Source organism: Antennarius striatus, chromosome 13, assembly GCF_040054535.1.
Source record: "Antennarius striatus isolate MH-2024 chromosome 13, ASM4005453v1, whole genome shotgun sequence".
Lineage (NCBI taxonomy): Eukaryota > Metazoa > Chordata > Actinopteri > Lophiiformes > Antennariidae > Antennarius > Antennarius striatus.
The window spans coordinates 17,180,929-17,193,711 of record NC_090788.1 but is presented as its reverse complement, the minus strand read 5'-3'; the positions used below and the strand labels follow the sequence as shown (position 1 = coordinate 17,193,711).

General features: G+C 41.6%; 1 protein-coding gene across 1 annotated transcript in view; it reads left to right on the top strand.

The window, feature by feature from the left end:
- dchs1b (dachsous cadherin-related 1b) overlaps window positions 1-12,424 on the top strand; it is a 79,191-nt gene extending 66,767 nt beyond the window's left edge. Inside the window, exons 15-29 of the mRNA XM_068331267.1 lie at window positions 213-452; window positions 1,217-1,342; window positions 1,452-1,661; window positions 2,171-2,427; window positions 2,541-2,747; window positions 2,857-3,253; window positions 3,382-3,495; window positions 3,659-3,870; window positions 4,003-4,154; window positions 4,406-4,536; window positions 4,730-5,016; window positions 5,297-5,438; window positions 5,571-5,742; window positions 5,824-6,233; window positions 6,325-12,424. Of these exons, the coding sequence (XP_068187368.1) occupies window positions 213-452; window positions 1,217-1,342; window positions 1,452-1,661; window positions 2,171-2,427; window positions 2,541-2,747; window positions 2,857-3,253; window positions 3,382-3,495; window positions 3,659-3,870; window positions 4,003-4,154; window positions 4,406-4,536; window positions 4,730-5,016; window positions 5,297-5,438; window positions 5,571-5,742; window positions 5,824-6,233; window positions 6,325-8,372 (5,105 nt within the window). The 3' untranslated portion in view covers window positions 8,373-12,424. The remainder of the gene's footprint in view (window positions 1-212; window positions 453-1,216; window positions 1,343-1,451; window positions 1,662-2,170; window positions 2,428-2,540; window positions 2,748-2,856; window positions 3,254-3,381; window positions 3,496-3,658; window positions 3,871-4,002; window positions 4,155-4,405; window positions 4,537-4,729; window positions 5,017-5,296; window positions 5,439-5,570; window positions 5,743-5,823; window positions 6,234-6,324) is intronic.
- Window positions 12,425-12,783: the final 359 nt, after the last annotated feature.

Genomic DNA, 12,783 nt, shown 5'->3' with positions numbered 1-12,783 from the left:
GGAAACTCTTATAAAGCCAGTCTGTTAGGGTTTTGTTTTTACTAGTCCTCGTGGCAATATTAATACTGCTCTCCCATGTATGCAAAACAACATGTTCATTAAAAAATCTAAACACACATTTCAAGACCAACAATACATGTTTTGAATGATTTACTCAAGAGGTTTTAGAGAGTTCTCAATCACTGCTTACTGAATCTATTTCTGTGTTGTAGGCTCTCTCTCCATTCTAAAGGCTTTAGACCGGGAGGAGCAGGAAGTCTTCAATCTGACCATTGTAGCAGAGGATCATGGGATTCCTCAGCTTTCCACCTTTCAGGTGCTGTCTGTGCAGGTGATTGATGTGAATGATGAAGCTCCACAATTCCAGAGAGCGGAGTTTGAGGCCCATGTGATGGAAAATCAAGGACCAGGAACAACTGTTCTGACAGTCACTGCCACTGACCGGGACCAAGGTCAGTTTAATTGCGTCAATTCCTTGTTTAGAAAACAATAGACAAAGGATACCTAACTCAATTTTCTGTATAGATCTTAGATATTTTTACAGTACAAGAGTTGTGAATTATGTCAAGAGGGATTGATGAAGGACATAATTTAAATATAAAATCAGGAAAAGCATCAAAACAAAGCATCAAAACAAAAAAAAGCCAGGGGTAAATGTGGACCAGAACAGAATCGGAATGACTTTTCAACTAGATTCCTGCTACAGTTATTATTTGGGGTGTGTTAATAAATAGAATTACATACTGTAACATCTCTAAACCAAGTCCAGCTTTTGTTGTATTCAGGTTTCTGCCAACTGACAAAACCCATGGATATAGATCTAATACAGTATCCCTGCATCAGGAAGGCCAGAGAATAAGAGAATAAACACATGAGTAGTTTTAAAAAACATATTAGCCCAAACCAAAAGGTCATACTCAATATAATGTGTGGTTTCCAGATATTGTCTAAAAATGATTTCAGAATAATATAGCAGCTGTTCTTTGCCATCCTATATTCATTAATATCCATTATAGCATTCATTCATTCATTGTCTACCGCTTCATCCGCTGTGGTCGCGGGGAGCTGGAGCCTATCCCAGCTGAATGTGGGAAGGAGGCGGGGGAAACTCTGGGCACGGCCGACATAGCACTTGATGCGTTTTTTTTCTAAAGGCTTGTTCTGTGTTGTTCCCAGCCATTCATTTTCTTTGTGCCTTGTCTGTGTCTTAATGGAGGTTCAAATGGCCAAGTGACATATGGAGGTGTGACAGAAGAAGGCTTCATCATCAACCCCATGACAGGGGTCATCACAACCACAAAGGAACTGGACACAGAGCGACAGGACCACTACACACTCACTGGTATTTCTGTATTCATAGTCTCTTGTGAGCTGTTACATGCTATCATGGTGTGCTAACCATTTTTTGGAGCCAACATCTGATATGCTTTATAATTTCTCTCTCCCATCAGTATACGCGAGGGATAGAGGGTTGCCTCCTAACTTTGCCAAGGCTGTAGTCCGTGTGGAGGTGCAAGATGTTAACGACAATGCTCCACTATTTGCAAAGCTGTGGTATGGGTTGGAGGTACCGGAGAACCAAGGCCCAGTAGAGCTTTGTTTCCTCAAAGCCACAGACCCGGACTCTGGTCCTGGTGGAGAGCTGGTGTACAGGATCACTGGTGAGAAACAGGGCCGCCTGTCTGCAAGTGTGTTATGGAATGGATTTACAGTGATTTAGTTTGCCAAAACAGATGTAATTGGTGTCTCAGGGTGTGTTGAATGTGAAAATAACAATGTCATGGTAAAACAGTAAATTATATTGTTTTTACAGTTAAAATATCAATATACACGTTCTTGACAGATTAATGCAATTGTACCCAAATTGTATCTACGATTTGACCATTATTAGTGATATATGAAGTTGTTTTGACGTTGTGTTGGAGTGGAGTCAGTTTTACCAAGTAAGGAGAAGACACAAAGGTTTTTAAATTAATGTTTTATTTCAGCGTTTGAAACACGCTCTGCCTACAGCTACAGCGGGCTTTCACCTCACACACCTCGTTCTGGCACATATATCTGCACAAAGCACATCATATGAATGACTCAAGTGTAGAGATATGTAGATTTTTTACAAGATTTTCTTTTTGTAACATGAAATTTTTTTAATTCTGTGTCACATGACCTGCAGCTGGTGACCCTGATGGAGATTTCCACCTCCACACCAGCACGGGAGCCCTCTCTACTTCACGGGGCCTCGACAGGGAGACAAGGGACAAACATACTTTGGAGGTGGTGGCCACGGATCGAGGCAGCCCAGCTCTCAGCAGCACTGTCACAGTGGAAGTTACAGTTCTGGATGTCAATGACAACAGTCCCATTTTCAGCAAAAGCAGTTACTCTGTTGAAGTGTCAGAGGATGCAGCGGAGGGGTCCCAAGTTCTGCAGGTCCTATAGAAATGTGCATTTAGAGAAGCAGAGAATCACAGTTTGTCTCTTGACTTAATTCTATGTCTTTCTTTTCTAATAAACTTAATCATAAACTTGTTATCTATTTCAAGGTATCAGCAAAAGATGCTGATGATAACCTGAATGGAAAGGTCCTGTATTTCCTTAGCCAAGAGGCACATGGAGCGTTTGCCGTCGACGAGAACACTGGTGTCGTCACCACATCAGCACCTCTGGACAGGGAAAAGTTGGCATCCTACAGCTTTCAGGTGTTCGCGGTTGATCTTTCACCTGCTTCGCCCAAGAACTCCACTGCGCAGGTACATGAAATCTAGAATTTAAAAGTCTTTTGTTGAAAAGAAAAGCTGTAAAGAAGACAATTTTTATTGTTACAGCAAGACTTAATCCACATATGATCCTTTCCTCTAGGTGACAGTCACTGTCCTAGATGTCAACGACAACACACCTTTCTTCATCCAGGATCCACTGGTTATTGAAGTGTCCAGCAGGCGTTCCCAGCGTGTTCTAGCCACCATGAAGGCTGAGGACAAGGACTTTGGTGCAAATGGTTCTGTGTTCTACCGTTTCGCCATGCCGGTAAAAGGCTTCAGCATCAACTCCCTGACTGGGGAGATCCAGGCCACTGAGCCACTGGGGGGCCTAACTCAGGCTCAGAGGACACTGATAGTGGAGGCCATGGACCAGGGCAGTCCGGCTCAGTCTGCACAGGGAGTGGTGGTGATTTTTGTGAAGGAGGTGGAGTACAACGGCATTCGCTTCTCTCGAAATGCCAGAGATGTCAGCATACAGGAGAACGCTTCAAAAGGTCTGGCAGTCATTTTAGGAATCAGACTACAGTATTCATTTCAGTATATTTATCCCTTCATAAGTTTGAAGATACTGAAACAGTCTGTTGGTAGAAACCTTTTTTCCTGCTCTCGTTGAAAATTCCAGGCACAGCTGTGGCTCAAACTCAAGCTCAGCACCCAGATGGCACTCGTAAGGGCATTAGTTACAGCCTCTTCAGTGGCAACAGGAAGCAGGCATTCTCCATTGTCTCCTCAACAGGTGAGAGTCGCACTAAAGCACAAATCATTTTTAAATGTAATGTCTAATAAAATGACAATTCAGTTGTCCATTAAAGAATTTCGCATGAGCACATACTAGTAAGTTTAATCTCCTATCTCATAATCTTCTGGTCCTCTTTCCCACTACAATCTGTGTTCTGTAGGTGAAATCAGGGTGCAGAGCTCCAAGGGGCTGGACTTTGAAGACACTCCCAGACTCCGTCTTGTTGTGAAAGCTGAAACTGTGTCCTCCACATCATTCATGGCTATCAACTTGATTCTGCAAGATGTCAATGACAACCTGCCACGCTTCCAGTTGCAAAATTATGTAGCCTACATGAAGGAAACACAAGGATATGAAATGCCAATTATACAGGTGCGGGAGGACAGTATATAAGAACAGCACAATAAATAATGAAAAGAAATTGGGTTAACTGGAGTTTTGATTAGGGCAAAGAGAAATTATATTCATTCTCCCTTTTCCTTATTGTTGTCTTTTTTCTCCAAGGTGGTGGCTGAGGATGTGGATCAGGGGCAAAATGGTCAGGTGACTTACTCCATCCAGTCATCAGTTATGAGCGGCCTGTTCAAGATTGACCCGGTGACAGGAAGCATCACCACAGCAGCCATCATGGACCGTGAGATCTTTACTCAGACCAAGTGAGAACAATTCTGGAGTTAAATAAATTTCACTGGGAACTCCTTTTGTATCTGTACATTTTCTGCTAAAAATATAAGTCAAATCATAAAATGACACTGTAATTGCAAAATGTTAAATTCTGTGTTGATTGTAGGTTAAAGATAAAATTTCAAGCTCTTATCCTGTTCACTTTTCATCACCATCGTAAAAAAAAAGTAATAACTCTAAACAGGAAGACATAGTAAGAATGCTTTTTTGTGCCCACCCACAGGCTTATTGTCACAGCAACTGATAGAGGAAGTCCACGATTGGCTGGTTCAGCTACACTGACAGTGATCATTGTTGACCAGAATGACAACAGTCCCACTATTCCCTTACCCCAGGAAATCCGCATCCCAGAGAGTGAGTACTTTGATCTTCAGGTTTTCTTTACCATTTGGGTATATATCTTTTGAAGGTCAATTTAAAATAAATGCACACATTAACGGACAAATTCTATCACCAGACAATGCAATGTGGGTTTAAAAATGGTTAACTGCACACCATGTCTGTGCAACAACATAAAAATTGTAAATTCTCTTTCTCTTTCCATCAGATATGTTAATTGGCACGGAGATCACTCTTGTGACGGGTAATGATGTCGATTCGAGTCCTGCCCTTTCCTACTCCTTGCAGTTGGACCCAACAGCTATTGGCAAGTTTGGGATTCATCGATACAGTGGAGGAATATCACTTACAGCCTCTCTGGATTTTGAGGAAAAGACATGGTACACCCTGACAGTCAGAGCCACTGACAGTCAACACCAAACCGAGGCTAACATTACTGTACTGGTGGAGGACATCAATGACAATGCACCGGCATTCAACCATGATCTCTATCAGGTAGCATGGCCTACATCTGAAGATGGCCTTCTGTTTTTACAATTTTCATTATTATAATTTATCAAGTCCTTTCATGTGCTACTTTCTTTTGTTTTTGCAGAATATTTTAATGGTAATTACATTCCATCAGTTTTCTACTGGTGGAATGTAATTACACCAATAGAAGGGGTTGTGGGCCTGTATGCAATAGATGTTTTTGTTTAAATACCTCAAACTGTTATTAGCTAATATTTTTTAATCAGTCCTTATATTCAAATTCCACAATATATTTGCACTCCAGGTAACTCTTCCTGAGCACACACCAGCAGGAAGTGCAGTTATCACCGTAACAGCAACTGACAGGGATTCTGGAGAGAATGGAAAGATCACCTACAGAGTGATGTCATCAACCCAGGAGGGTTTCTACATTGACCCTAACAATGGTAAACACTCTTGACTTCTTTCCTGCTAGTTTCAATTTCAAAAGAAAGTACTATTATAGTATAGTATAGTACTACTGCCTTTCAAAAGTATTTCCCCAAAAAATGTCTGACTCCTTTGATGTTTCTTACCAGGAACCCTGTTCATTGACCACAGAACTGAGTTTGACCCTGAGCGTCCATCAGTCAGTATTGTTATCGAAGCTTCTGATGGAGGCTTGCCTTCCCTCTCCTCCCTCACCACTGTCCAGGTCCAAATCTCTGACGTTAATGATAATGCTCCTGTGTTTCACCAATCAGAGTACAGGTTGGTCTACATTCATTGGGTTTGTGTGTGCGAAGTCATATCAGCAGCTCCCTTACATACATAATGTTCTCCTGTCCCCAGGGCTACCGTTTCTGAGGATACCATCCCAGGCTCAACGGTTCTGACTTTTGAGGCCTTTGACAGCGACCTGTCTCGAGAAAACTGTGGTTTTGACTTTGCTATTGCCAATGGGAACGAAGGAAACGCATTCCAGATTGAAAGCAGTGTGCGCTTCCTAGAAGGACGGGGCTTTCAGACAGTTGGGACTCTGCTTCTGGCCGAGGGCCTTGACTTTGAAACCAAGCCACTTTACAACCTCACTGTGGTGGTGTCAGACCGTGGTGTTCCCCAGAGGAGCTCTAATGTTGCTGCAGTGATAACCATTGGAGATGTGAATGATAACCCTCCAGTATTCAGCAGAGGAGAATATACAGTATCACTGAGTGAAGGAGCTGCTGCTGGAACTGAGATAATCAGGCTGACTGCTACAGGTGGACAAAGTCTCTCATTTAATGTCCCTTTTATCGTTCCTTACTTTGTCTTCAGATAGTTCATTACACTCTGTTTTTGTCTTTTCACCAGATCCAGACTCCACTCCCAATGCTGAAGTCCAGTATACCATCAGCTCTGGTGATGAGGTTAACTTATTTACAGTGGACCAGTGGACCGGAGCCTTACGGCTCCAGCGAACCCTTGATCGTGAACACCAGTCCACACATACAGTCATCATTCAGGCCACAGATGGACATGGCCACTTTGCACTGGCTCCAGTCATTGTTGAAGTCAAAGACGTAAATGATAACCATCCATTCTTCCCCGTGGAAGTCTTGACAGCCAGTATCAGAGAAAACCAGCCACCAAACTCAGCTGTGACTGTTCTACATGCCATTGATCATGACACAGGGGTTTTTGGACAACTGAAATACTACATGACAGAACGTTCTGGTATGGGAAAGGACAGTTTCACTGTGGAACATACCTCTGGAGAAATCAGAAGCAAAGTCCCCTTTGACTTTGAGAAGGTTAACTCCTTTGATTTTGTAGCAGTGGCAGTAGATTCAGGGAACCACTCAGCCACTGTGACGGTACAGGTGTTTGTCACAGGTGAGGATGAATATGACCCACTCTTCACATCCTCCGATTTCTCCTTTGAAGTTCCAGAGGAAGCTAAAAAAGGCCAGAGCATTGGGCAGGTCCAAGCAAATGATGAGGATGGAGGAGTGGATGGCATTGTTCTCTACTCTTTTCCTACAAGCTCACCATTCTTTGATATAAATAAAACCACTGGGGTGGTTTTTTTGAAAATGGATGGTTCAGGCAGCAGTAGTAGCAGTGGCTCTGGACGGACCAAACGAGAGACGAGGGTGATGACCCTTGATGTGAAGGCTCACAGTCCTTTAGATACCTCTCGCACCACTTCGGCCCAGGTTACTATTGATGTCACCAACACCAACTTTGGCTTGGCCGCTGATGTCAACATTCTGCTGATAAGCATCATTGCTGTGTGTCTCGGCTTCATCATATTACTTGTGGTCATGGCTGTGGTGGTATTCCTTGTCAAGTCACGAAGGAGGAAAAAAAGTCAGGAAGCTGGAAACAGAGCAGTTGCCTCAGGGACTGCCCTGCAGAAAATGGATGATTGCAGCTCTGGACAGGGAGGAGACAGAATCTATCACCAGGCCTTGCCAGGCTATGCTGGAGATCAAGGTGGGCCCAGCAGTGGTCCCTACACTAGAGGGGGTTCTCTGGATCCTTCTCACTCAAGTGGGAGAGGGTCAGCAGAGGCAGCAGAGGATGATGAGATCAGGATGATAAATGAATACCCTCGAGTTGCCTCCATCACCTCGTCCATGCAGGAGCACATCTCAGCCAGGGGACCAGACTCTGGAATTCAGCAGGATGCTGACCAGCTGTCTGATATTTCCTGTGAGCCTGCAGCTTTGGAGGGCAGCACTTGGTTCAAAGGAAAGAAACTTGGAGGCAGTCTCAGTGGAACCTTGCTGTCTGGTCAGCTCCCAGTTTATAGGGACGATGGAGGTGGTTACCTTGGAGGAGGCCGTGGCCTCAACATTTCCCTTCCCAAGGATTATGCCTTCCCTGAGGATGGTAAACCTTCAGTGGATGGATCCCTGACAGCTATTGTTGCAAGTGATGAGGAGCTCCGCGGAAGCTATAACTGGGATTACCTGCTCAATTGGTGCCCTCAGTTCCAGCCTCTGGCCAATGTTTTCACAGAGATTGCTAGACTGAAAGATGAAACTGCCCAGCAGAGTCAGAACCCCCGCCAACCATTTCAGCCCAAGCACAAAATGGATCCCAAACCTAGAATTGACCCTCCACCACTCATCACATCAGTGGCCCATCCAGGAGCCATGTCAGTTCCCCCAAAAGTTCCTGTAATTGGACGGACATTCCCCCATTTATCCTCACTGCGAAGGTCCCCTATCAGTCACGAGGGGTCCATTTCATCAGCAGCAATGTCCCCCAGCTTCTCCCCTTCGCTGTCCCCTCTGGCAGCTCGTTCTCCAGCTGTCTCTCCGTTTGGTGTCAATCAAGGACCATCAGCATCCATGATCAGCACCAGGGAACCTTCTCTGGACCAAAGTCCTGATCATGAGATGAGAATATAATGTATAAAATCACAAACAAATCAAGAAAGAATGGAAAAACAGACAACTAGAGACATTATGGAGCATCTGTTGTACTGTAATTCACAGTGACATTTCGTTCTCCAGCCATATGATATTTGGACAATACGCACAACCACAAAAACATGCGTAACTTTCTCCTGGTAGTATTTTCAAGATGACAGTGTTATAGGAATTCATTAATGTAGAACATGTGCCTGAGTTGATGGGACCTGCCCATCCTCCTTTGTCAACAGTGACGTCTCCATGAACTGAAGAGGTAAACTGACTTTTCATGGGAAAATGCACTTGCCATGCCCTGCAGTCAGAGATCCCTTAGTATGTAATGTACATAGATAGATTGTAGTTTTCATGTTACCTCACTGGCTGGCCAGAGAGATAAGGACCTTGTTCTCTTTGTGTCTGTGGACATTTTTTACACTACAGTATTAAACTTGTTTAGTGGCTGCTTTTAAAATGGCCTCTGGAAATGTGTGTCTGAATCTCACAGGACAGAAAATGATGTATTCACAGACACTGAGTCATTGAATTGAACTGAGTTTTTTTTCTCTCCAATCCAGATCACATGATTTTTACTTTATTTTTATATATTTTTATATGAAAATATGATTTGAAATCCAGAAGTGTCATTATTTCACATGGAGAGGTTATTATTTTTTGTGAATTTGCATATATGTATATTTGTATGTATGCAGGCTAAACTATGTACTGTGCCTCTGAGGTTGTTGTTTTGTTAGAAACCCTTGTGAGAGGTCTGATGTGAGTGAGATGAATACTTTGTGTTTTTAGCATTATTTATATGAAATAAACTTGTTGCCATATTTCAACAGTCAAATACCAAACACATGCTTAATCTTTGCTATGTTTATACCTACAGATTATCTTGCTTTTGCAAATTTTAGTTCATAACCAATCCGGAACACAAATAAGATGAAATCTGTGAGCAATAGAAATGCCTGCTTGTCCAGCAGCTCTTTACTCTGTGGGGTTTGCAGTTACTCTCAACAGTACATTCCCTTTGTTATTCAGGGACAACTTAACTTAGTGATCACCTCAGTGTCTTTGAAAGTGTTTCCTAATACCAATTGCATCAGTCTTTAACTTAAATCCATTTTATTGTGAAGTTCTTTATCTCAGCACAATGACAATAGCAGGCAATGGATACGCTAGGATTCTCAGTGGTATAAAAGGCGATGCGGCATGAGTCAGACACCAAAGCATGAACGCATGAGCCAGGAGAATTTAGCAACCAATACAGTAATCATTTCCCATGTTAACTTCAACATGTGGGGCTGTTTTCAGGTAACCTGTTCAGATATAATTTTAGCAATCTGCATATGTAGCAAAAGACTTTTCAGACTGATTCCATTCTTCCAAATATAACTATCCGTATCACTTAATTTCAACCTCATAGATTAGCGATTGCCATATCCTCTACATTGAAAAGGTTGGTTTCTATGGCACCTCTACTTTCAATAAAATCCTACAAATTGCTGAATGCAAAACTGGGACTGCAGCTAAAGCTATAGTATAGGCTGTTTTAATATTTCACTACAATACACTTTTGACACATAATAATGTTGTTTCGGAACCATTTTTGTGTTGGTGAACTTGTATTTGGAGTTAATTTTGAGATGATTGCCAGTGACTGATTATTAGAGCAGTGACAGGCAAAAAGAACTTTAAAACCGTTATGTATTTGAAGCAAATAATAAACTTCTGCTGATGTCTTTTGACAAAATAAGTCCATATCTTTTTTTAGAATTCAATGCAAGATTTGATGGAAATGTTGAAACTTTTTAACTTCTGTTTGAGCTTTGGTCTACATCCTGTTTGCTGTCACCATCAGAGTTCTTCAAAAAGCAAATAGTCACTTGAAGGTCAATCTAATGAGTGGTATAGGTAAATGACATCAGTTACCATTATTAAATTAGATTTGTGAATTAAAATTTGAAAACATTTTAACATTTTAAAGTAAGAAAACAATGTTGCAGGTAAAGAAAAGTGAAAGAAAAGAAAAAACAAACATGACAAAAAATATTAAAATGTGTTCATTCATGAAATAAAATATAGACTGTAAAATTTAGTGATGATTGACATCTCTTTTCCTTACACTGCTGATCCATACCTTCATACCAAACTATTTGATTGTAATATTGCTCTCACTTTCATTGATTTTCCATCATGAAAAAGGCACGACTCACCCTTATTTGTCCCTAGTAAATGCCTTTGATAAAAGTCATGATAAGCATATTTTTCTATCACTCAATCTGAGAAACCAAAATAGCGTGAGATGGATCCAAGATCCTAACAATGCCGGTTTCTGAACTTCTGGCTCATATGAAAACATATGGCTGATTAATTGAAAATGTTTTTAATATCAAGTGAGGCACAGACAAGTTTGCATAGCTTTTAAACACTTGTGCCTCACATGGTCATCATATGCAAGGCTTTTCAGTTAGTGTTTTCTAAGCATGGATTTTGATCAAATGTAAGAGAAACAGGCAAAAAGTACTATTCTTGCAACATGCAAGATGTCTTATGAATTGAGACACGGTGACGTATAACAGATTTGAAATGTAATAATTTTGAATACTAATTGTGTAATTACAATATGTCCACTACTGACATTATTCACCCAAATACTGGTGGTTTGGTTGGTTGGTTGGTTGGTTGGTTGGCTGGTTGGCTGGTACGCAAAACATGTAAGAAAGATTTCAAAGAAAATTGGTAGAAGAGGACTTGGAATAAGAAAGAGCCCATTCAATTCAGATAAAAGGATTAATCCATGAATTGTTTCTCCTCTGAGTGAAGGCCCACACACACACACACACACACACACACACACACACACACACACACACACACACACACACACACACACACACACACACACACATACACACAAAACATTCGTCCGGAAAATTGGAGTTGCTTGACAGCAAATGAGACAATGTGCACAAGGGTGTGACAAAAGGTCATCTTGTGACTTCCTGGGAGGGTAATGTGTTGGATGAGGACAAAAACAGGACCCAGTTTACTCACTCGAGCCCCCGTTTTCTTGTTTTACTTGAAGAACAAGTAAGTTGGTGTTTGAAACTATTTTCTCCATCATTTTCTTTTTCTCTAGACCTTAAAGGAACTTGCAATGTTCATATAAGGCTGTTTGTATTTATGTTTTTGTCTACTCTTCTTCCACCTACGTGAGGTGGGCGTGCCTGGGGAAAAGTGACGATGCATATTTTCATGCATCAGATTTTAACAACATTAGAATAAGAACCTGAAAATAGTTTTTTGGTTTGGTTAATTCTTCTTTGCTTTTGTAAAGACCACTGTCAAGTAAATTAGGTCAGGCCATCCCACACATTTCTGATGAGGTAAATATGCTGAGTTTGTGAGTATTATATTGTTGATAAATGATAATAAAGAAAATTGTATTCATAATGTTTTACCTCAAACTGATCCATGGTCCTGAATTTAAGCTGTCTAAAAGTCACTCAATGAGCTCCGTCTGTCAACTCCTACCTTGACTGTTACACGCAAGTCTCACAGAGAGAATGTGGCTATTGGTAACAGGGCTAATGTTTACGGAGGATGTATCACTATAGCTTTCAGTCATGGATGCTGTTGTTCAACCCTGAATCAGTCCCAGAAGGAGAGGCTCTTAAAGAGACTCTGCGGCTGCAGCAGGACGTTTCAGAATGGTTAGTTTATCTGAATGTGAAGTGGTTCTTACACACAAACACACTTGTAGGCAACATAGTTGTTATTAAAAATGAAATCCAATCACGGTCTCTTCTGTTCTTCCTTGGCTGGGACAGTTGATTTATACAATCATCAACTGAGTAAGTTGTGTGTCTACTCACTAACTCAACGACATTGCGACAAACTGCTATCGTACTGCTAAACACACACAACTTCACCTCGGTGATGAACCCTCCTCCCCCAGTCTGTGGTAAAGGCAGTGCTCGGGCGCAGACGTGGCTGGGCTATGCAAATCACTCCTTTCATTACATCACAACAAGAGTCACTCTGATCAGTATGTTTGAGCACTGTTTCATGAGTTTGTGGGCTGTAGGGTCGATGCAGGACCCATTTCTTTTCCTCATTCTAGATGATAGTAGGGTTAGGGAGGAAAAAACATGTTTTTCATATTATGGGACTTTTCAGAGTGTCCTGAGAATAGCACGACAAATGATCAAATTTGGTATAAATCTAGGATCAGAAACACCTGAACTGATAGTATCACAAATGTTTTAAATAGTCAATAAAAAGTCAGATGACAAGACAGTGGATCAGTTTAATCTCTGTTTGCACTTTCAAAATACGACTTTTATCCAGAACCAGGAAAACTTTCACTGCTGGTATTTGTTTAATTGCAGCAAGTTTGGAG